Genomic DNA, 23,638 nt, shown 5'->3' on the forward strand with positions numbered 1-23,638 from the left:
CTCTCTCTCTCTCCCTCTCCTTCCTCCTCTCTCTCTCTCTCTCTCTCTCTCTCTCTCTCTCTGTCTCTCTCTCTCTCTCTCTCTCTCTCTCTCGATTTTTATTTGTGATTGTTTTTCACGTGTACTTACAATTCCCCATGGGAAAATGAACATCTAATTTGCAGTTTCACATATAAGAAAACATTCATGTGAAAATCACATTTGTCACAGGTAAGAAAACTCCAACTGTGAAAATCTCACTTTTCACAATACATTTTTTTCATTGTGTTTTTGTAAGGGGTTCTCTCTCTCTCTCTCTCTCTCTCTCTCTCTCTCTCTCTCTCTCTCTCTCTCTCATTCAGTTATTACCAATATTTACTGTAAGGTGGAGATTTACAAGATGTGATATTTATATGGCAAATCTGCTGTCATGTGTAACAGACAATTCAAACAATTAAATAGTTTAGTGCATACCTCTGTACATACTCTCACATAGCAAAAGCCTATAATATTGTATGTTTACATACATTTACCTCTAGTGGGCAGTCTCTTCTGTTCTTTTCAGTGTGTTCTGCATTATTTATTATTTTTCCACAACATTCCTTTATCATACACTCTACCATATGATACACCTATGCTGTTTCAAGTTAACAATGGAAATCATCTTTAAACATATAGCCAATAAGATACCTCTCACTCAATTCTCTCCCAGGAAAATCAAGACCAACTACTTCATAGTATCGCTCGCCTTTGCAGACCTGATGGTGTCGGTGCTGGTGATGCCGTTTGGTGCCATAGAACTGATTCACCAGAACTGGATTTATGGAGAAACCTTCTGCCTGGTCCGGACATCTCTAGATGTACTGTTGACAACGGCCTCCATATTACACCTATGTTGCATAGCTTTGGACAGGTAAGCACCACTGCTCAGCAACTAGCTTGGAACGATGCTTCCAGTCAACATGAAGTCAGTAGATAGAGTATTTAGTATCATACTAACAGTATCAAACCATCAACACATTTTACCATCCTATTGTATTAACTGACTCACAGTAGGATGGCACTTCCTGTAATTGACTTTATCAAGCTGCAGCAGGTATCCTATTGGTTAGAGCGTTGGGCCAGTAACCAAAAAAGTTGCCAGATCGAATCTCCAAGCTGACAAGGTAAAAATATGTTGTTCTACCCCTGAACAAGGCAGTTAACCCACTGTTCCTAGGCTGTCATTGTAAATAAGAATTTGTTCTTAACTGACTTTCCTAGTTAAATGAAGGTTAACTATAAACACAAAACAATTCTGACTACTGTATGAGACTTTGAAACAGTTGTGTGATATGCTGGGCTTACATACACTATATGATCAAAAATATGTGGACACCAGCTCATTGAAAATCTCAATCCAAAATCATGGGCATGAATATGGAGTTGGTCCCCCCTTTGCTGCTTTAATGGCCTCAACTCTTCTGGGAATACTTTCCACTAGATATTGCTGCAGGGACTTGCTTCCATTCAGCCACAGGAGCATTACTGAGGTCGGACACTGATGTTGGGCGATAAGGCATGGTTCGCAGTCAGTGTTCCAATTCATCCCAAAGGGGTTGAGGTCAGGGCTCTGTGCAGGCCAGTTCTTCCACACCGGCATTGTCATGCTGAAACAGGAAAGAGCCTTTCCCAAACTGTTCCCACAAAGTTGGAAGCACAGAATTGTCTAGACTGTCATTGTACGCTGTAGTGTGAAGATTTCCCTTCACTGGAACTAAGGGGCCTAAACCGAACCGTGAAAAACAGCCCCAGACCTTTATTCCTTCTCCACCGAACTTTACAGTTGGCACTCTGCATTCGGGCAGGTAGCGTTCTCCTGGTATCCGCCAAACCCAGATTAGTCCGCCGGACTTCCAGATGATGAAGCATTTCCACTGTTCCGGAGTCCAATGGCGGCGAGTTTTACACCACTCCAGCCGATGCTTGGCGTTGTGCATGGTGATCATAGGCTTGTGTGCGGCTGCTCAGCCGTGGAAGCCCATTTCATGAAGTTCCCGATGAAAAGTTTGTGTGCTGATGTTGCTTCCAGAGGCAGTTTAGAACTCAGCAATGAGTGTTGCATCCGAGGACAGATGATTTGTATGCGCTACACGCTTCAGCACTCGATGGTCCCGTTCTGTGAGCTTGTGTGGCCTACCACTTTGCGGCTGAGCCATTGTTGCTCCTAGACATTTCCACTTCACAATAACAGCACTTACAGTTGACCCGGGGCAGCTCTAGCAGGGCACAAATTTGACAAACTGACTTGTTGGAAAGGGGGCATTCTATGACGGTGCCACTTTGAAAGTCACTGAGCTCTTCAGTAAGGCCATTTTACTGTCAATTTTTGTCTATGCAGATTGCATGGCTGTGTGGATAATTTTACACATCTGTCAGCAACTGGTGTGGCTGAAATAGCCGGACCCGCTAATTTGAAGGGGTGTCCACATGCGTTTGTATATATAGTGTATGTACACCCCCCGATATGCTCCAGTTTCCCTATGCTTCAGCTCTCCCACCATACAAGTGTGTTCTTGACCTTGTCTCACTGCAGAGGAGGAAATTGTTGTTTCATTCAATTATATGGATAGAGAGCAAAGCTTGTGCAGAGTGTGTAAACAGCACTATTAGCCATTCATAGTAACTGGCTGGCTTGCGGTGTTGAGAGACACAATGTGCCGGCCATCAATTATTTAGATTTAATTTCCTCTAAAGTTACGACCCACTTTATTTATCATCCTAATTTGCCGCATTAAAACGATTCACGAGTCTGATGATGAAAGCAAATGGGAAATGAAGGGAACATGCTTTTAAAGAATTACAGGAAAAATATGCATTAACATGAGTTCTGAAAAGCTGCTGGGGAAATCAAGGGTTTTACATTATATGGCGGATAAAATGTCAGTGTGGTTGCAGGATGGGCTCTTGGAAAGACATATAGACACAGCTACTCAAAAGACTAACCATACACAACAATAAGATCCGCATTTCTACAGTATTGCATAGTAGCTAGTTAATTCAAAATGCTTTCTATGTTCCAGCCCAGCATAAGCATATTCATTCATTTAGGACAGCTGAGGTCTGGGTGCAGAGATAGATAGGCTTGCGTCACACCATCTGCAGTTATTATTTTGGAAGCAACGTTACAATAGTAATCCCAGGAAACAAACATTGGTTCTGTGAAAGTTCCCAGAACATTCAGGAAATGTTCTGATAACACAAAAGCTGTCCAGTTGTGCAGATGATTATACAATGTTTGTATAAAAAAAATTACCTGACGTTTCAAGAACGTTCCCACATTTTGTCTGTTCTTTAAAGGTTCCCAGAATGTTTCATTAGGTTGTGGAAACAGTCTGATGGGAACATTGTGGGTAGGGTGACCACATTTAAAGTACCCAAATGCGGGAAAACAGGAGGATTTTGCGGGACATTCACAGGGCTGTATAGCCTACAGAGTACCACCCCCCCATACATTATTTAATGACGTCCTAATTTCTGAACGTTTTGTTGTGACTTTACTTTCATTCATCTGATGACTGTTATTTATTTAATCAACTAACTTTATGTTTAATTATTACCCGATTAAATTAATCATGTAACAATTACTTCATTAGGATTTGGGGCACCATGGAAGAGGTTGTTTAAAGAGTTACCATCTCCCGAATTAAACTCTATAAGGTATATATCTATTTAATCAATAAACAGTCATCTTATTAATAATTACCTCTTATCATATCATCATTCTGAACAGTCGTAAACTCATGCATCTGCAAAAAACCCAGCCTTGCTCATGATTCAGCACTACACCAATTGGTTTAATTATTTATTTACTAGCTAACTAAAATGAGAAAACAGGATAACATACACACTTAATACATGAGAGGAAAGTCCCTAGCAGACTGGCAATATGACGGCTTAATACACAGCGATGAAGAGTGGGGAAAAAGAGAGAGACAGAGAAAAAGGGACACTGGGTACATAAGGTACATTCTATAACTATTCTCCCATTAATCATATACTTTGCACATGAACCGCCGACCGTTTAGGAAGGAGGTGGTTTGGCCTTTCAGCGGCTCGCTTGTAAGGGTCCGGACCCGTCTCTTCTACTGTTGTTCACTCTGGAAGACAGCCAGCCGTATCGACGATTCCAATTGGTGATGATTGTCGGAGAATAGGGTGATTTGAGACTCGTAGTAGGATGGGATGGTTTGAAGCGTAGTAGGATGGTCCATCTTAGATTTGCTTCCCTCGATATCTGACTTAGGACAGCTAATCAGCCATACCAGTCATTGTCTGGGAAGTGAGCTTCTAGCCCACACATTATGCAGGGTTCAGGATTCAGACCAATATGGACATGAGCTGCAGCTCACCGTCTCTCTGGTCTAAAAGAAGGTGAGTTTATTTCTTTACCTCGTGTTAAGGTTCAAAGTTCCAACCATTTCAAAAATGTAGCTAACACCTCATGTTTCCTGGTCGGATGTTAACTTTGTTGGCAATGCTTTTTATGCACTCTCGTCAAAAGGGGATCGTTACGTCAGTCTGACACCCTCTCTGACCACATTCGGGGCGTGGCTACTTACTATGAACTAGGAGATAGATTATTTTATCCCTCCTAAAATCACATTCATATCTTAACAAATCTACTTTCATAATTTGTCATATTATATGCACAACGTATTGGATGGAAACTTGACAGATAAAGGGGATATAATTTCCAAGTTACAGTATTTCGTCCATGCAATTTTAATGGCATCACAAAATGAAAACCCAAATGACATACATTTTTTTCTATAGTTCCTCACTGACCATTCCCCACATTGTTATGTTAGAAATATTGTTCCAGTATCCACTTTTAACCGTGTTAGAGATTCAAATGGAAAACTATCTGTGAAACAAAGGCATTCCTTTGTTGACACTAAAGGGTGAGAAAGAGCCCACCCTTCTCCTGTAATTTATAACACGGTGTGAACTGTCAAACCGGCCCAGTCCCCTCCTTCCCCTTTCAGTGGGTGAGAGAAGGTCTGGTTATTGTCAATCATTGCCAAGCTGATCTCACCCATTGTGATCCTCACAGGACAGTCATGACAGTTTGTATCGACAGATGTAGCCTATTAAATATCATCATAGAATATACTTAAAATGCATCCTCCAATTGCAACGTCTGCCTATGCCCACACATATGTGACCCGTTTCTGGAAACTAGGCGTATGTCGCTGGTCACTACTTCACAGGAGAGCCGTTGAAACTTTGTTTTTCATCAAAATGCGTTTTTTTTTGGCAGAAATTCCTTCTTGAATGTGTGAAAGTTCATGTGCCTGAATAATAAACGTGTATGCCATCTGTAAATACAAATAGTTAAATTATGAGCCTAGTTGGTTTAGCCACAGAAAAAAACAGCAACCTTCCCACTAGCCATGATTGGCTGAGATAATGAGTAAGCTGGACATGCTGAGAGATGAGTTTGGATTGGTCTGCCATATAGCACGCTTCTGTTTAGTTGAGCCGGTCAGTTTGTGTTAGTAATCCTGTCTAATCCAGCATTTTAAAAATCAAATCAAACTTTATTTGTCACATGCGACAGGTAACCATGAAATGCTTACTTACAAGCCCTTAACCAACAATCCAGTTTGAGAGAGTTAAGTAAGAACATTTTAACCAAATAAATGAAAGTAAAAAAATAATAAAAAGTAACACAATAAAATAACACTAACGAGGCTAAATACAGGAGGTACGGTACCGAGTCAATGTGCGGGGGTACAGGTTAGTTGAGGTAATTTGAACATGTAGGTAGGGGTAAATTGACGATGCATAGATAATAAATAGCGGGTAGCAGCAGTGTAAAAACAAATGGGGGTCAAGGTACATAGTCCGGGTGGCCATTTGATTAATTGTTCAGCAGTCTTATGGGTGGGGGTAGAAGCTGTTAAGGAGCCTTTTGGTCCTAGACTTGGTGCTCCAGTACCGCTTGCCGTGTGGTAGCAGAGAGAACAGTCTATGACTTGGGTGACTGGAGAATTTGACAATTTTATTGGCTTTCCTCTGACACCGCCTGGTATATAGCTCCTGGATGGCAGAAAGCTTGGCCCCAGTGATATACTGGACAACACACTACCCTCTGTAGCGTCTTACGGTCAGATGCCGACCAGTGGCCATACCAGGCAGTGATACAATCAGTCAGGATGCTCTCAATGGTGCAGCTGTAAAACTTTTGGAGGATCTGGGGACCCATGCCAAATATTTTCAGTCTCCTGAAGGGGAAAAGGTGTTGTCGTGCCCTGTTCACGACTGTATTGGTGTGTTTGGACCATGATAGTTCGTTTGTGATGTGGTCCACAATCAGCTCCTTTGTTTTGCTCACATCGAGGGAGAGGTTGTTGTCCTGGCACCACACTGCCAGGTCTCTGACCTCCTCCCTATAAGCTGTCTCATCGTTGTCGGTAATCAGGCCTACCACTGTTTTAGTCGTCGTTTCTTGTTTGTTGTTATTGGTGTTAGCAGTACTATCTCCATCAACATTAGCTGAACATTCCAGGAATGTTCTTTTAGAACAACTTCTATTGCTCCAACGTTTTATTGCTGAAGTATGTTTAGGGGACGTTATTGGAACCATCATGTCATAATGTCACACTATAACTTTATGAGACCATGGTAGATATATTTCCTGCTTGTTGTTATGGGTGCTTTGAATAACATATCCATCAACATTAGCAGAACGTGATGTAATATTTCCCTCAGAACCACTTCTATTGCTCCCTAATTTTGTTGCGGCAATATGTTCTAAGAACATTACTGGTATATTGTGTTATTACATGACCTGGAAACCTAATGAGAACAGTTTTGTGGTGGTTATTACAGATGCTGTGCACAACATTTCGGTGAACATTAGAAAAATATTCCAAGGATATTTAAGAAATACAAAAAAAAAGAGGATATTTTGTTATCAAAAACATTTGTTTTTGGGATGGTTAATCCTAATGTTATATAAAGCCTAACTAACTTAATGGACATCTTAGGTAATGTTCTGGTAATGTTTCCGGTTTCTGGAATGGTTCTTACTGGGGTCAAAAGGTCAGACAGTAGGACAGAGAGAGAAGAGAGAGAGAGTATTTTGCATGAAAAGGGCCTTTTCTTCTGAGTGTGTCTTTCTCTTTCTCTCTCTCGCTCTCCACTTCTCCCCAGAGAAGAGATGGCTTTTAAGTTTAACCCACTGAGAGCTCTTCAATTAATGTTAAAGGCAGATGGAATTTTGCTGGCCATATTCTAGAGATGTTTTATTGAGAGTACACACCATTCCATAGAGACAATAGTGTATAAAAGGAAACGTGTTTAAGGTGAATGGTGGAATTCATCATTTGAGAATGAATGTTGTGACGTGGGACGATTCCGTTTATTCATCATTTCATCCCTCAGTGAAGTGAAGTAAACTCTCCTGTATATTGCACAACTCTAGTGTGTGGATTATTTCATGCGTGCGTCAAGCTGCAAGCACCAGGGGAAGTTCCAGTAAGCCAGGACTGCTACCAGCCAGTTTAGACAATCATGAGTCTTGCCAGAACAGAGAAACAGACTCATTTCGGCCATTTCACAAATCTTTATGAGTAAGAAAAATGCAACAGAAATGGCAGTTCTTTGGGCGTCACTTAGTTATCGCATAAAACAATATTAGCTGTCTTTTCCTTTAGAAGGGTTCAAAACGCGTCTCTCTCTCTCCTCTCATATTTCCAATCTGCCCGTCAAGCCTCAAATGTTCAAATTCTATTCTTCAATTAAACTGATTTATAAAGCATAGTGTGTTTACATGCGCTGTAGCCGAGAGTAATTTTGTTGTTCTCCAATTGGCCTGGTGATCCTAACTGACCTAAAACAGGGACTTTTTTACTTGGATTAAATGTCAGGAATTGTGAAAAACTGAGTTTAAATGAATTTGGCTAATGTGTATGTAAACTTCAACTGTATATATCAGATCAGCACAATCGAAAGGCTACATGAGCAATTATGTTTTACAAAGAGTGGTACTTTTAAAAAGGGCAAGAGAGCGCAGTGACCCTGAACGGACAATCTGTTTCTCGTTCATAGAAGAGAGTTTAAATAAAATGTTCATAGCTAGCGCTTTGGTCTCCGCTCGTACAGCACAGATGTTTGCTTTTCATTTGCCTTCGGGGTCATTTCTCCACAACATGTACTAAACATAAATATAAAGGCAACATGTAAAGTGTTGGTCCCATGTTTCATGAGCTGAAATAAAAGATCCCAGAAATGTTCCATACGTTTACACCTCTGTTAGTGAGCATTTATCCTTTGCCAAGATAATCTATCTACCTGACAGGTGTGACATATCAAGAAGCTGATTAAACAACATCATTACACATGTGCACCTTGTGCTGGGAACAATAAAAGGCCATTCTAAATGTGCAGTCATGTCACACAACACAATGCCACAGATGTCTCAAGTTTTGAGGGAGCGTGAAATTGGCATGCTGACTGCAGGAATGTCCACCAAAGCTGTTGACAGATAATTTAATGTTGATTTCTCTACCATAAGCCTCCTCGAACGTCATTTCAGAGAATTTGCCAGTACTTCCAACCGGCCTCACAACCACAGACCATGTGTATGGTTTCATGTGGGTGAGCAGTTTGCTGATGTCAACGTTGTGAACAAGGTGGCAGTGGGGTTATGGTATGACCAGGCATAAGCTACGGAAAACGAACACAATTGAATTTTATCAATGGCAATTTGAATGCACAAAAACATAGTGACGAGATCCTGAGGCTCATTGTGAGACCCATTTTTTTTTAAAGGTGTCTGTATCTGTATTCCCAGTCATGTGAAATCCATAGATTGGGGCCTAATGAATTTATTTAAATTGACAGATTTCCTCATATGAACTGTAACTCAGTAAACTCTTTGAAGTGTTGTGTTTATATTTTTGTTCAGTATACATTTGTGTGGTGCCAGCAGAGCTTGGAACTTAGTTTTACACATCTTCCTATAATGCCCTTTTCCATCCAAGCTTAAGACATGAAGGAGCATTTTAAATGAATGATGGATCGTTCAAACATTGACAACAGGCATTTAGGATGAAGGGGAGAAGTGAAGCATGTTTTGCTCCCTAATTTCACATGCAGATTGGTCACACTTTTCATTTCTCCGTCTTTAAACGCAGCCATCCGAAGAGTGAGGATTTTTTATTTCATTTTTTACTGTTCATTCCTGTCTCTCAAATTAAACTCCAACCTTGACTACTTACTGCAGCAAACTTGATCACATGGATCACATGTAATTCAAGTTTAAGTGCCTGTTTTGTTGGTCCCATCTGTTTTCCATTGAGGCTCTGTTATATGTCCTATAAGTAGCTATTGGTTGCCAAAGTGAGCTCAAGAAGCCAGGTGAACAGATGTAGAAGGCTGGCCTGCTGTCAACAGTCCACACTGCTGCTGTGCCTCTGGCCCTCTGACACACATACAGCCATGCTCCATCTAGCCTAGACTCACAAACATTTTATTAATACAGTCATGCTGTTTCAGAGCCATATTGTACTCATTACTCAAGAGACACAGGCAGGCACATAAAAAGCATCCTAGTACAACACTGAGGTAAGATGCTGCATAGAACTCTTTCAGATGTGTCAGATTTTTGCATCGGACCGACCAATCAGGTGGTCTGCTCATGTATTTATGTTGTGAACAGTTGGCTCCAGTTCAGTTCACCTGCAATGAAATATGAAATGACCTCACTGACACCCCTCTGACTCATGAAAACAACCTCAGGCTGACAGAGTCAAATCAACAATGAGAGTGAGAGTAAATATAGTGGTGCCTTGAAGATGGGCTGCAGCAGGCAATGCTGTGGTACAGTGAGACAGAGAGACCTGTGTATTGTGATCCCTTACAGTAGGCCCCAGTTTTGCCAGGACAAAATCAGGGTGTTGTGAACACATGCCAGGAATATCTCACCAAGCAGAGGGGTGAGCGACTACAGCAATGGTGTTTGGCCAGAGCACGATGAGAGAGAGAGAGACTGCCTAGGGATGGAAGAACTGATTGACTGTGGGGAGCCTGTGGCCTCGGGAATATTCTTTCCAAAACACTTGAGTGTGCTGTCTCTGACCAACTCTCTTGCTATCTCTCTCAGAACAATCTTCTTGACCCTAACCAGTCAGGCTTAAAGACGGGTCTCTCAACCGAGACAGCTCTTCTCTGTATCACGGATGCTCTCCGCACTGCCAAAGCTGACTCTCTGTCCTCTGTTCTCATCCTCCCTAGATCTAACCGGGCTCCTGAGTGGCACCGCGGTCTAAGGCATTGCATCTCAGTGCTAGAGGCCTCACTACAGACCCTGGTTCAAACCTGGGCTGTATCACAACCCGGCCGTGATTGGGAGTCCCATAGGACAACGCACAATTGGCCCAGCGTCGTCCGGGGTGAGGGGGGAGTTTGGCTGGGGTTGGCCGTCATTTAAAAAAGTAATTTGTTCTTAAGTGACTTGTCTAGTTAAATAAAGGTTAAACAAAAATAAAAATTTGCTGCCTTCGACACTGTGAACCATCAGATCCTCCTCTCCACCCTCTCAGCCCTGGGTGTCTCAGACTCTCCACACTCTTGGATTGCATCCTACCTGGCAGGCCGTTCCTACCAGAAGACATAGGAGCGGCCTGCCATTCAAACTTTCCCTCCAATTCGTTGTGAATGCTGTATCCTATTTTATATCCAGCACACAAGAGCAAATTGCTTATTTCCTCAAATATATACATATACAAATATATATATATATATATATATATACACACACACACACACACACACAGTTGAAGTCGGAAGTTTACATACACCTTAGCCAAATACATTTAAACTCAGTTTTTCACAATTCCTGACATTTAATCCTGGTAAAAATTGCCTGTCTTAGGTCAGACAGTGCCTTCTCTCAAGGGAATGACCACACCAGGTCGTAACGGTATTGTTTGTTGTTATTCTTAAAATTCTAATCTTGTGTGCAGCCTATGTTCCATTACATTGTCATGTTTCCAACTACCAATCAGCAACTATGCCTTAAATCCGTCTGTTTGGCAAATGACATGAGTGGCAAGGAGTGGAACGTTAGCTAAAGAGACTGGTACCCAGACTAGCTAGTCAGAGAGGGAGAGGTTTACCACTCTAGAGCCTCCATCAAAGTCTACGGGACAAGCAGCTCATCCATAGGCCTACCAACTGGGCGGCCACCCACGTGACCCGGTTGGGGATTCATGTGATGTTTGAGCTAATCCCCATCCAGTGGGGAAAATATTACACGCCAACATATGCAAGGAATGATCAATCTCTGTGCTTTTTATTTAGTGGAATAGGAATTCATTAAACTGTCATATGTCAACGATCAGTTAAAAATCAATCATAAAGCAATCACATCTGAGAGCTTTGACATGTGGTCATGTTGTAACCTGAAGTCCATTAAAGAGCTAAAGGAAGTCCAAATTTGGGACATCAGGTAGGGTTACCCTCTCAATCTCTACAGACAGAGGGTTCAGCCAGGCCAAGTAGCAATTTGTGGCTGAAGACATTTCAGGGATTTTAGAAACCAATTTCTTGTTGCAAATAATTGAATGGTCATAGCACTTTCCCTCAAATAGCACTTTCACAGCAGAGAGGTAGAGAGCTTTGATGTCTAAAATGTCAGAGATAAAGCAAAACTCTCAGGTACAGTATGCTGTTAACATGATAAAAATACTTTAGATAGCATCATCAAACATTTTGAGATCACAAATATACCTTTAATCTGTCTTTATCACAAGGATAATGTATTTTTCCACAAAGTATAATTTTACATGAAAGATACACTTGTTGAACAGCATTTCGTCTAATGAAAGAAAAGCTTGAGCTGAATGTAAATCATACAGTATATAAAGTGCATTCGGAAAGTATTCAGACCCCTTCCCTTTCTAACACAGACCAAACCAAGTCTGAAAAGGTGATAGAATCAATTGTAGAATAAGGCTGTAACGTAACAAAAAGCGGAAAAAGTCAAGGGTTCTGAATACTTTCTGAATGCACTGTAGTTCCCTCTACCCCATATGTCTTATAATAGTGTTTCCTCTCATTCTCTAGGTACTATGCCATCTGCTGCCAGCCACTGGTCTACAGGAATAAGATGACACCACTGAGAGTGGCTCTTATGTTAGGAGGATGCTGGGTAATCCCCACCTTTATATCCTTCCTACCCATAATGCTAGGATGGAACAGTATCGGAATAGACCATTTGGTGAGTAATAACTAATTTGTCTGTGTCAATGTGCATATACACTGCAGATAATTGATAAACCATTCAGTGGAACACGATCAAATTGAACTTTATGTGAAACCACATTATGTGCTACCTACATGTACAGTGCCTTGCGAAAGTATTCGGCCCCCTTGAACTTTGCGACCTTTTGCCACATTTCAGGCTTCAAACATAAAGATATAAAACTGTATTTTTTTGTGAAGAATCAACAACAAGTGGGACACAATCATGAAGTGGAACGACATTTATTGGATATTTCAAACTTTTTTAACAAATCAAAAACTTAAAAATTGGGCGTGCAAAATTATTCAGCCCCCTTAAGTTAATACTTTGTAGCGCCACCTTTTGCTGCGATTACAGCTGTAAGTCGCTTGGGGTATGTCTCTATCAGTTTTGCACATCGAGAGACTGACATTTTTTCCCATTCCTCCTTGCAAAACAGCTCGAGCTCAGTGAGGTTGGATGGAGAGCATTTGTGAACAGCAGTTTTCAGTTCTTTCCACAGATTCTCGATTGGATTCAGGTCTGGACTTTGACTTGGCCATTCTAACACCTGGATATGTTTATTTTTGAACCATTCCATTGTAGATTTTGCTTTATGTTTTGGATCGTTGTCTTGTTGGAAGACAAATCTCCGTCCCAGTCTCAGGTCTTTTGCAGACTCCATCAGGTTTTCTTCCAGAATGGTCCTGTATTTGGCTCCATCCATCTTCCCATCAATTTTAACCAACTTCCCTGTCCCTGCTGAAGAAAAGCAGGCCCAAACCATGATGCTGCCACCACCATGTTTGACAGTGGGGATGGTGTGTTCAGCTGTGTTGCTTTTACGCCAAACATAACGTTTTGCATTGTTGCCAAAAAGTTCAATTTTGGTTTCATCTGACCAGAGCACCTTCTTCCACATGTTTGGTGTGTCTCCCAGGTGGCTTGTGGCAAACTTTAAACGACACTTTTTATGGATATCTTTAAGAAATGGCTTTCTTCTTGCCACTCTTCCATAAAGGCCAGATTTGTGCAATATACAACTGATTGTTGTCCTATGGACAGAGTCTCCCACCTCAGCTGTAGATCTCTGCAGTTCATCCAGAGTTATCATGGCCCTCTTGGCTGCATCTCTGATCAGTCTTCTCCTTGTATGAGCTGAAAGTTTAGAGGGACGGCCAGGTCTTGGTAGATTGGCAGTGGTCTGATACTCCTTCCATTTCAATATTATTGCTTGCACAGTGCTCCTTGGGATGTTTAAAGCTTGGGAAATCTTTTTGTATCCAAATCCGGCTTTAAACTTCTTCACAACAGTATCTCGGACCTGCCTGGTGTGTTCCTTGTTCTTCATGATGCTCTCTGCGCTTTTAACGGACCTCTGAGACTATCACAGTGCAGGTGCATTTATACGGAGACTTGATTACACACAGGTGGATTGTATTTATCATCATTAGTCATTTAGGTCAACATTGGATCATTCAGAGATCCTCACTGAACTTCTGGAGAGAGTTTGCTGCACTGAAAGTAAAGGGGCTGAATAATTTTGCACGCCCAATTTTTCCGTTTTTGATTTGTTAAAAAAGTTTGAAATATACAATAAATGTCGTTCCACTTCATGATTGTGTCCCACTTGTTGTTGATTCTTCACAAAAAAATACAGTTTTATATCTTTATGTTTGAAGCCTGAAATGTGGCAAAAGGTCGCAAAGTTCAAGGGGGCCGAATACTTTCGCAAGGCACTGTATATCGTAACTAATTCCATAGGATGTCAATGAGACAAAGAAACACCTCCACACAACCAAAAGGGTTTTAGTGTATATCTGGTCAACGTGCTGTAGGATATGTGTAAGCTGTTTTAGGCTATCACCTTTTCAGACTTGGTTTGGTCTGTGTCTAGGATAGGATACTGAGTACGTAATAAGCATGTCGTCCAATCTGAACGGCATATCTCGTCCAATCTCCAGCTACTGCTCATAATAAAACGATGGCTGTAAGTGAAAGCTCAGTGAAAGGCATCGGCTGAATGATACTGTGTGATAGTAAAGCTAAAATTAAACAGCAGGGAGTCTGGATTGAAATGTCAGACCCAATTCTACTATATACCAACCCAAAACAAATTAACCGGGGGGAAAGACGGACGTAATGAAGAGCATGGGTAGAGAGTCGGTAACTTATTATAGTCATGAATAGTCATGAGCATTATGCTTATGTTTCTCTGGAAGAACTTTAGATTTGTTTAAACGGAGGACATGTACAATGGCAAGAAAAAGTATGTGAACCCTTTGGCATTACCTGGATTTCTGCATAAATTGGTCATCAAATTTGATCTGATCTTGATCTAAGTCCCAACAATAGACTTAGATCAATATTATCATTTAAACATTCACAGTGTAGGTTGGGGAAATTATGTGAACCCCTAGGCTAATGACTTCTCCAAGAGCTAATTGGAGTCAGGAGCCAGCTAACCTGGTGACCAATCAATGAGACGAGATTGGAGATGTTAGTTAGAGCTGCATTGCACTATAAAAAACACTCACAAAATTTGAGATTGCTATTCACAAGAAGCATTGCCTGATGTGAACCATGCCCTGAACAAAAGAGATCTCAGAAGACCTAAGATTAAGAATTGTTGACTTGCATAAAGCTGGAAAGGGTTACAAAACTATCTCTAAATGTCTTGATGTTCATTAGTCCAAAGTAGGACCAATTGTCTATAAATGGAGAAAGTTCAGCATTGTTGCTACTCTCCCTAGGAGTGGCCATCCTGCAAAGATGACTGCAAGAGCACAGCGCAGAATGCTCAAGGAGGTTAAGAATCCTAGAATCAGCTTATAGAAATCTCTGGAACATGCTAACATCTCTGTTGACGAGTCTACGATACGTAAAACACTAAACAAGAATGGTGTTCATGGGAGGACACCACGGAAGAAGCCACTACTGTCCCAAAAAAGTTTGCAAAAGTGCACCTGGATATTCCACAGCACTACTGGCAAAATGTTCTGTGGACAGCTGAAACTACAGTTGAGTTGTTTGGAAGGAACACACAACACTATGTGTGGAGAAAAAAAGACACAGCACACCAACATCCCAACTGTAAAGTATGGTGTAGGGAGCATCATGGTTTGGGGATGCTTTGCTGCCTCAGAACCTGGACAGCTTGCTATCATCGACGGAAAAATGAACTCCCAAGTTTATCAAGACATTTTGCAGGAGAATATAGGCTTTCTGTCTGCCAATTGAAGCTCAACAGAAGTTGGGTGATGCAACAGGACAATGACCCAAAACCCAGAGGTAAATCAATAACAGAATGGCTTCAACAGAAGAAAATATGCCTTCTGGAGTGGCCCAGTCAGAGTCCTGACCTCAACCCGATTGAGATGCTGTGGCATGACCTCAAGAGAGTAGTTCACACCAGACATCCCAGGGATATTGCTGAACTGAAACAGTTTGATAAAGAGAAATGGTCCAAAATTCCACCTGACCATTGTGCAGGTCTGATATGCAACTACAGAAAATGTTTGGTTGAGGTTATTGCTGCCAAAGGAGGGTCAACCAGTTATTAAATCCAAGGGTTCACATACTTTCCACCCCCTGCACTGTAAATGTTTACACGGTGTGTTCAATAAAGACATATACGTATAATAGTTTGTGTGTTATCAGTTTAAGCAAACTGTGTTTGTCTATTGTTGTGACCTAGATGAAGATCAGATTCGATTTTTATGACGAAATTATGCAGAATGCCATGTATTTCCAAAGGGTTCACAAACTATTTCTTGCCACTGTATCTTTCATTCTAATAATACTTTTCAGGCATGAACTCTGATTTAAGGCCAGGCTCATAGGGATTATTTTATTTCTTTACTCTCATCAGACTGAAACATGCAAGATATTATTGTATTACAAGTTTTATTTATTTAAAAATGTAAATATGCAAATGAGTCAAGCCGCCCTTAAATATGCGGCAATTTGCATATTATGAGAATCTGTTTTTCAACACATTTCTTCAAGGCAGACTGTTTTTTTGTTTTGTTTTATTGTGATCAGACACTCAATGGTCAGACTTTTACAGATCAGTTCATCAAAATATTGTAATTTCATGGAATTATTTAAAAAACACTTCACATGTATGATGGATGAATATTTTGCAAATATTTACACACAAAATGACACTTAAAATCAAGACGAGACAAGATATATAAAAAAAGCCTCTGTAAAAGTCTGCCTATAAGACCTAAGAACCTGTGTGTGGAATAATGGGAATGTACGTCCTTTGAAGACTGAGAAAAATGAATTGGCACACCGGGAACATGCCATTTTGAGCAAATCAAATCAAAGTTTATTTGTCACGTGCGCCGAGTACAACCTTACAGTGAAATGCTTACTTACAGGCTCTAACCAACAGTGCAAAAAATGTATTAGGTGAACAATAGGTAAGTAAAGAAAAGAAAACAGTAAAAAGACAGTGAAAAATAACAGTAGGAAGGCTATATACAGTAGGAAGGCTATATACAGTAGCGAGGCTATATACAGTAGCGAGGCTATATACAGCCACCGGTTAGTCGGGCTGATTGAGGTAGTATGTAAATGTAGATATGGTTAAAGTGACTATGCATATATGATGAACAGAAAGTAGCAGTAGCGTAAAAGAGGGTTTGGCGGGTGGTGGGTGGCGGGTGGCGGGACACAATGCAGATAGCCCAGTTAGCCAATGTGTGGAGGCACTGGTTGGTCAGGCCAATTGAGGTAGTATGTACATGAATGTATAGTTAAAGTGACTATGCATATATGATAAACAGAGAGTAGCAGCAGCGTAAAAGAGGGGTTGGGGGGGGCACACAATGCAAATAGTCCAGGTAACCATTTGATTACCTGTTCAGGAGTTTTATGGCTTGGGGGTAAAAAACTGTTGAGAAACCTTTTTGTCCTAGACTTGGCACTCCGGTACCGCTTGCCATGTGGTAGTAGAGAGAACAGTCTAGAACTGGGGTGGCTGTGGTCTTTGACAATTTGTAGGGCCTTCCTCTGACACCGCCTGGTATAGAGGTCCTGGATGGCACCCTAAGTAGTGCCTTGCGGTCAGAGGCCGAGCAGTTACCATACCAGGCAGTGATGCAACCTGTCAGGCAGGATGCTCTCGATGTTGCAGCTGTAGAACCTTTTGAGGATCTGAGGACCCATGCCAAATCTTTTTAGTTTCCTGAGGGGGAATAGGCTTTGTCATGCCCTCTTCATGACCGATTGCCTATAAAGATAGGTGAATGCAATTAAAATGTACTTTCCATAAACATGACCATTTACGTCACATTAATTAAACACTTATTCATATATCACTTCTAAACTGACAAATAAACATCAAGCATACCTTTTACAAATACATTAGCACGTTTAATACATTTGTTTCAAGCAATAGAGAATATGCTTTGAATACTGGCCTGTTGAGAAAATATGCATTTTGGGGCAAATTCTCATATCACTTTGCTCAATTTGTCAAATGATTGTGTATGGCTGTTGAAATGTGCAGAACATTAATCAGCTATGCCTGCCTCATATGTAAGACCCTCTTTGAGTTGTTGCTGTTGACGCTTTACTTTCTTGACTATGTCATGGGGCCTACGCTTGGCACGCTCTATTGAAGCAGCATCAGCTCTCACAACTCCTCTCTGATTGCTCCAGTTTCACCAAAGTGCTGACAAGCCACAATTTCTTCATCACACTTGGTATAGCAGTGGCTCCCTGCCATATTGGCTGCTCCGTCAATGCGGTTTTTTGTCCAACACAGTTTTGGAGTATCGCGACCATACTACAGAGTTCAGTCATTCATTTGCATTCTGGGTTCCTCCGTGCTACATTCTTTTGAGGACGTTATCGTTTGACATCCTGTGATATACAGGTACCATTTTCTGTGCAACCTCCCTATTAAAAAATGTATGGCCTCCAAGGTTTTTGTGACAGGGTGGAGCTTCACCATTTTCTATGGCTCGCTGGTACCAGCACCAATACACACAGCTATCCCGTAGTTGGACAGGAATCCTCTCTTGTGCCAAGTGCCATCGAAGGATGCCTGGATGTCTATGATGGCATCCTCATCCTCCTTCAGCAATTCTGCTTTGTCTGGGTCTATATCTGCGTATATTGCTCTTCTAATGATCTTTGCAGCGCTCTCCATTGACTGTAACGCTCTCTGAATCTCTGCAACTAAAATGAGGGGAAAAGCACTTATTATCTCAAAATTGTGTTTACTAATCATCTTATTTGGTCCTTTGTTGAGTATGTGTACAGTACCAATCAAAAGTTTGGACACACCTACTCACTGAGTGTTCCAATTCATCAAAAAGGCGTTCGATGGAGTTGAGTTTAGAGCTCTGTGCAGACAACTCAAGTTATTCTACACCGATCTAGACAAACCATTTCTGAATGGACCTCGTTTTGTGCACGGGTCATTGTCATGCTGAAACAGGAAAGGGCCTTCCCCAAGCTGGTGCCACAAAGTTGGAAGCACAGAGTTGTCTAGAATGTCATTGTATGCTGTAGCATTAAGATTTCCCTTCACTGGAACTATGGGGCCTAGCCCGAACCATACACTGCCCCAGACCATTATTCCTCCTCCACCAAACTTTACAGTTGCCACTGTTCATTGAGGCAGGTAGCATTCTCCTGGCATCCGCCAAACCCAGATTTGTCAGTCGGACTGCCAGATGGTGAAGCGTGATTCATAACTCCAGATAACATGTTTCCACTGCTCCAGAGTCCAATGGCGTTGAGCTTTACACCTCTCCAGCCGACACTTTGCATTGCGCATCAGGTGATCTTAGGCTTGTGTGCGGCTACTCGGCCATGCAAACCCATTTCATGAAGCTCTCAACGAACAGTTGTTGTGCAGATGTTGCTTTTAGAGGCAGTTTGGAACTCGGTAGTGAGTGTTGCATCCGATGGGGCAGACCATTTTTACAAGGTATGCGGTTCAGGTGGTCCGTTCTGTGAGGTGCTGTGGCCTACCACTTTATGAATGAATAACCATAACTTGGCTATATAGATATGTACGTGTAGGTAGATATGTATGTATAACTAGGAATAATGTGTAATAAACAGTAACAGCAGCGTATGTGATGAGTGAAAAAGTTGGTGCAAAAAGGGTCAATGCAGATAGTCTGTGTAGCTATTTTGTTAACGATATAGCACTCTAATTGCTTGGGGGTAGAAATTGTTCAGGGTCCTGTGGGTTCCAGACGTGGCACATCGGTACCACTTGCCGTGCATGATGCAATAATTTCCATGGTAATGTAGAATGTTTATTCAGATTCGAGGTCGATCGAATAATCGGAATGGGCGATTAATTAGGGACGATTTCAATTTTTCGTAACAATCAGAAATTTGTATTTTTGGATACCGATTTGTCCGATTAAAATAAATATATATTTTTATTTGATTTTTTACACCTTTATTTAACTAGGCATGTCAGTTAAGGACACATTCTTATTTTCAATGACGACCTAGGAACGGTGGGTTAACTGACTTGTTCAGAGGCAGAACGACAGATTTTTACCTTGTCAGCTCCGGGATTTAATCTTGCAACCTTACAGTTAACTAGTCCAACGCTCTAACCACCTGCCTCTCATTGCACTCCACGAGGAGCCTGCCTGTTACGCGAATGCAGTAGAAGCCAAGGTAAGTTGCTAGCTAGCATTAAACTTAACTTATAAAAAACAATGAATCAATCATAATCACTAGTTAACTACACATGACTGCGAAAAAAGCACAATCGTTGCACGACTGTACCTAACCATAAACACCAATGACTTTCTTAAAATCAATACACAGAAGTACATATTTTTAAACCTGCATATTTAGCTCAAATAAATCCAGGTTAGCAGGCCATATTAGAAAATAAAAGAGAGCCGCACACTCTTGGAGCTCAGATGCAAAAATGTAATACCAACGTTTCGCGTTGGTATTAAATTTTTGCATCTGAGCTCCAAGAGTGTGCGGCTCTCTTTTATTTTCAAGTTTCCACTCCGCTAGCCAGCGCCTCGTGTTAATAGGTGTGCGTTTCTTTTTCTTCTAGATAGCAGGCCATATTAACCAGGTGAAATTGTGTCACTTCTCTTGCGTTCATTGCACGCAGAGTCAGGGTATATGCAACAGTTTGGGCAGCCTGGCTCATTGCGAATTCATTTGCCAGAATTTTACTTAATTATGACATAACATTGAAGGTTGTACAATGTAACAGGAATATTGAGACTTAGTGATGCCACCCATTAGATAAAATACCAAACGGTTCCGTATTTCACTGAAATAATAAACCTTTTGTTTTCGAAATGATAGTTTCCGGATTCGACCATATTAATGACCAAAGGCTCATATTTCTGTGTGTTATTATGTTTTAATTAAGTCTATGATTTGATATTTGATAGAGCAGTCTGACAGAGCGATGGTAGGCACCAGCAGACTCATAAGCATTCATTCAAACAGCACTTTCGTGCGTTTTTCCAGCAGCTCTTTGCAATGCTTCAAGCATTGAGCTGTTTATGACTTCAAGCCTATCAACTCCCGAGATTAGGCTGGTGTAACCGATGTGAAATGGCTAGCTAGTTAGCGGGGTGCGTGCTAATAGCGTTTCAAACGCCACTCGCTCTGAGACTTGGAGTAGTTGTTCCCCTTGCTCTGCATGGGTAACGCTGCTTCGAGGGTGGCTGTTGTCGATGTGTTCCTGGTTCGAGCCCAGGTAGGGGCGAGGAGAGGGACGGAAGCTATACTGTTACACTGGCAATATTAAAGTGCCTATAAGAACATCCAATAGTCAAAAGTTAATGAAATGCAAATGGTATACAGAGAAATAGTCCTATAATTCCTATAATAACTACAACCTAAAACTTCTTACCTGGGAATATTGAAGACTCATGTTAAAAGGAACCACCAGCTTTCATATGTTCTCATGTTCTGAGCAAGGAACTTAATCATTAGTTTTCTTACATGGCACATATTGCACTTTTACTTTCTTCTCCAACACTTTGTTTTTGCATTATTTAAACCAAATTGAACATGTTTCATTATTTATTTGAGGCTAAATAGATTTTTATTGATGTATTATATTAAGTTAAAATAAGTGTTCATTCAGTATTGTTGTAATTGTCATTATTACAAATAAATGGGAAAAGAAATTGTCCGATTAATCGGTATCAGCTTTTTTGGGTCCTTTAATAATCGGTATCAGCTTTTTTGGGTCCTTTAATAATCGGTATCGGCTTTTTTGGGTCCTTTAATAATCGGTATCAGCTTTTTTGGGTCCTTTAATAATCGGTATCGGTACCGGCGTTGAAAAATCATAATCGGTCGACCTCTAGTGTAGGCAGGATACTTGAAAATACAGTTAGAGAGTAATATAAATATCCTGTGAGTAATATTAGCCAAAACATTTACTCTTCAGAGAGCTTCCCATTTGGACCGTCATGTGTGGCACGTTGTTTCCAGTTGATCCTGGGCATTCTGAAGACATTCTCCAACACACTATTGATGATAGACAAGAAATCGGAGTGTTTAGTTACCTCTGCGGCATCGTCAGTCTGATGTTCTACCTCCTCCGTTCTCAGAATAAGATGGTCCCATTCTGGACAGCCGAAACATTCACTGTCTGGTGGTACAGTACAGTAGGTATCTCCCTCAACTGCCACATCAGTCACCGTGCGTTCTGGGAAGAGCCTGTGTTTCCTGAACACTTGTTCGCTTCTGTCCCTCTATAGCTCTTTTCTCTCGGTCAGCCCGCAAATGGAACAACTCAGCCTCAGAATACTCCGGCTCAAACCAAAAAATTGTGCCAAGAAAGTCATTACAAGGACTATTGCGGTCAAGGGAGGCCAGAGCAGTGTGTTTGGGAGGTATTTATGATGGACTTTGACGTTGTATGGGGTTTCTATCGATAAGGCGGGAGTAGAATCAGCTTATTACTTACATCTAATTAATCAAACAATGGACCTAAAAACTGTCTGGGGTACTGACAAATGACTATGCAAGTGTTATAAAGGGCCAAGAAGTATTTTTAGGTGAACTTGCATTTTAAGTGACTTTGAACAGCTTATGGTAGTAGGTGCCAGGAGCACTGGTTTGAGTGTGTCAAGAAATGCAACGGTGCAGTTTTTTTTAACGCTCAACAGTTTTCTGTGTATCAAAAATGGCCCACCACCCAAAGGACATCCAAACAACTTGACACAACTGTGGGACGTATTAGCGTCACGATGGGCCAGCTTCCCTGTGAAACGCTTTCGGCACCTTGTGGAGTCCATGCCCCGATGAATTGAGGCGGTTCTGAGGGCAAAGGGGGATGCAACACAATATTAGGAAGGTGTTCCTAATGTTTTGTACACTGGGTACAATAGGTCTACACATTGCAAGTGACTACAACCATAAACCTAGAAATGAGACTCAGCAAATCAGTAGGTCAAGCAGAAACACATCTCCAGGCTCAGTCGTTAGTATCTCTGCCAAAGCCTCATCCAACGAGAGGGCCCAGTCGATATACAAATGCATGTATAAACAAATAAACAACAAGCTGTGAAAGAAGTTGAGGACATGAGGCAAATGGGCAGATCTTCTGAAGGGTCCCCTCGGAGAAGCTAATTCGTGGTTTGATATCAAATGTATATATATTTTTTTTGCTTTTATATATTCGGGGGAGCCTAATTCACAGTGGTGCCCTGAGTACCAACATTTAGCGAGAGGCGAGATCTATTTCTATAAAGGAAGCCAACTTTAAATCTTATCTTTTTAACTAGCTCATACGTATGTTTTTTAAACATGAACTCTTTGTCAATCCAAATGCCCAGATATTTATAGTTAGGAACCCGATTTGATGGGAGAACCACCCAATGAATAAATATGTAGTCCATTTGAAACATTTTTTTTGCAAGAATTAGAGAACAACATGTACAGTGCCTTGCGAAAGTATTCGGCCCCCTTGAACTTTGCGACCTTTTGCCACATTTCAGGCTTCAAACATAAAGATATAAAACTGTATTTTTTTGTGAAGAATCAACAAGTGGGACACAATCATGAAGTGGAATGACATTTATTGTATATTTAAAACTTTTTTAACAAATCAAAAACTGGGCGTGCAAAATTATTCAGCCCCCTTAAGTTAATACTTTGTAGTGCCACCTTTTGCTGCGATTAAAGCTGTAAGTCGCTTGGGGTATGTCTCTATCAGTTTTGCACATCGAGAGACTGAAATGTTTTCCCATTCCTCCTTGCAAAACAGCTCGAGCTCAGTGAGGTTGGATGGAGAGCATTTGTGAACAGCAGTTTTCAGTTCTTTCCACAGATTCTCGATTGGATTCAGGTCTGGACTTTGACTTGGCCATTCTAACACCTGGATATGTTTATTTTTGAACCATT

General features: G+C 41.1%; 1 protein-coding gene across 1 annotated transcript in view; it reads left to right on the forward strand.

Annotated features, from left to right (window-relative positions):
* The window catches only part of LOC139365913 (5-hydroxytryptamine receptor 4-like), a 113,396-nt gene that overhangs the window by 32,159 nt on the left and 57,599 nt on the right, over window positions 1-23,638 (forward strand). The window contains exons 3-4 of the mRNA XM_071102973.1: window positions 692-892; window positions 12,097-12,250. Of these exons, the coding sequence (XP_070959074.1) occupies window positions 692-892; window positions 12,097-12,250 (355 nt within the window). The remainder of the gene's footprint in view (window positions 1-691; window positions 893-12,096; window positions 12,251-23,638) is intronic.

Source organism: Oncorhynchus clarkii, chromosome 14 (genome assembly GCF_045791955.1).
Source record: "Oncorhynchus clarkii lewisi isolate Uvic-CL-2024 chromosome 14, UVic_Ocla_1.0, whole genome shotgun sequence".
NCBI classification, from domain to species: Eukaryota; Metazoa; Chordata; class Actinopteri; order Salmoniformes; family Salmonidae; genus Oncorhynchus; species Oncorhynchus clarkii.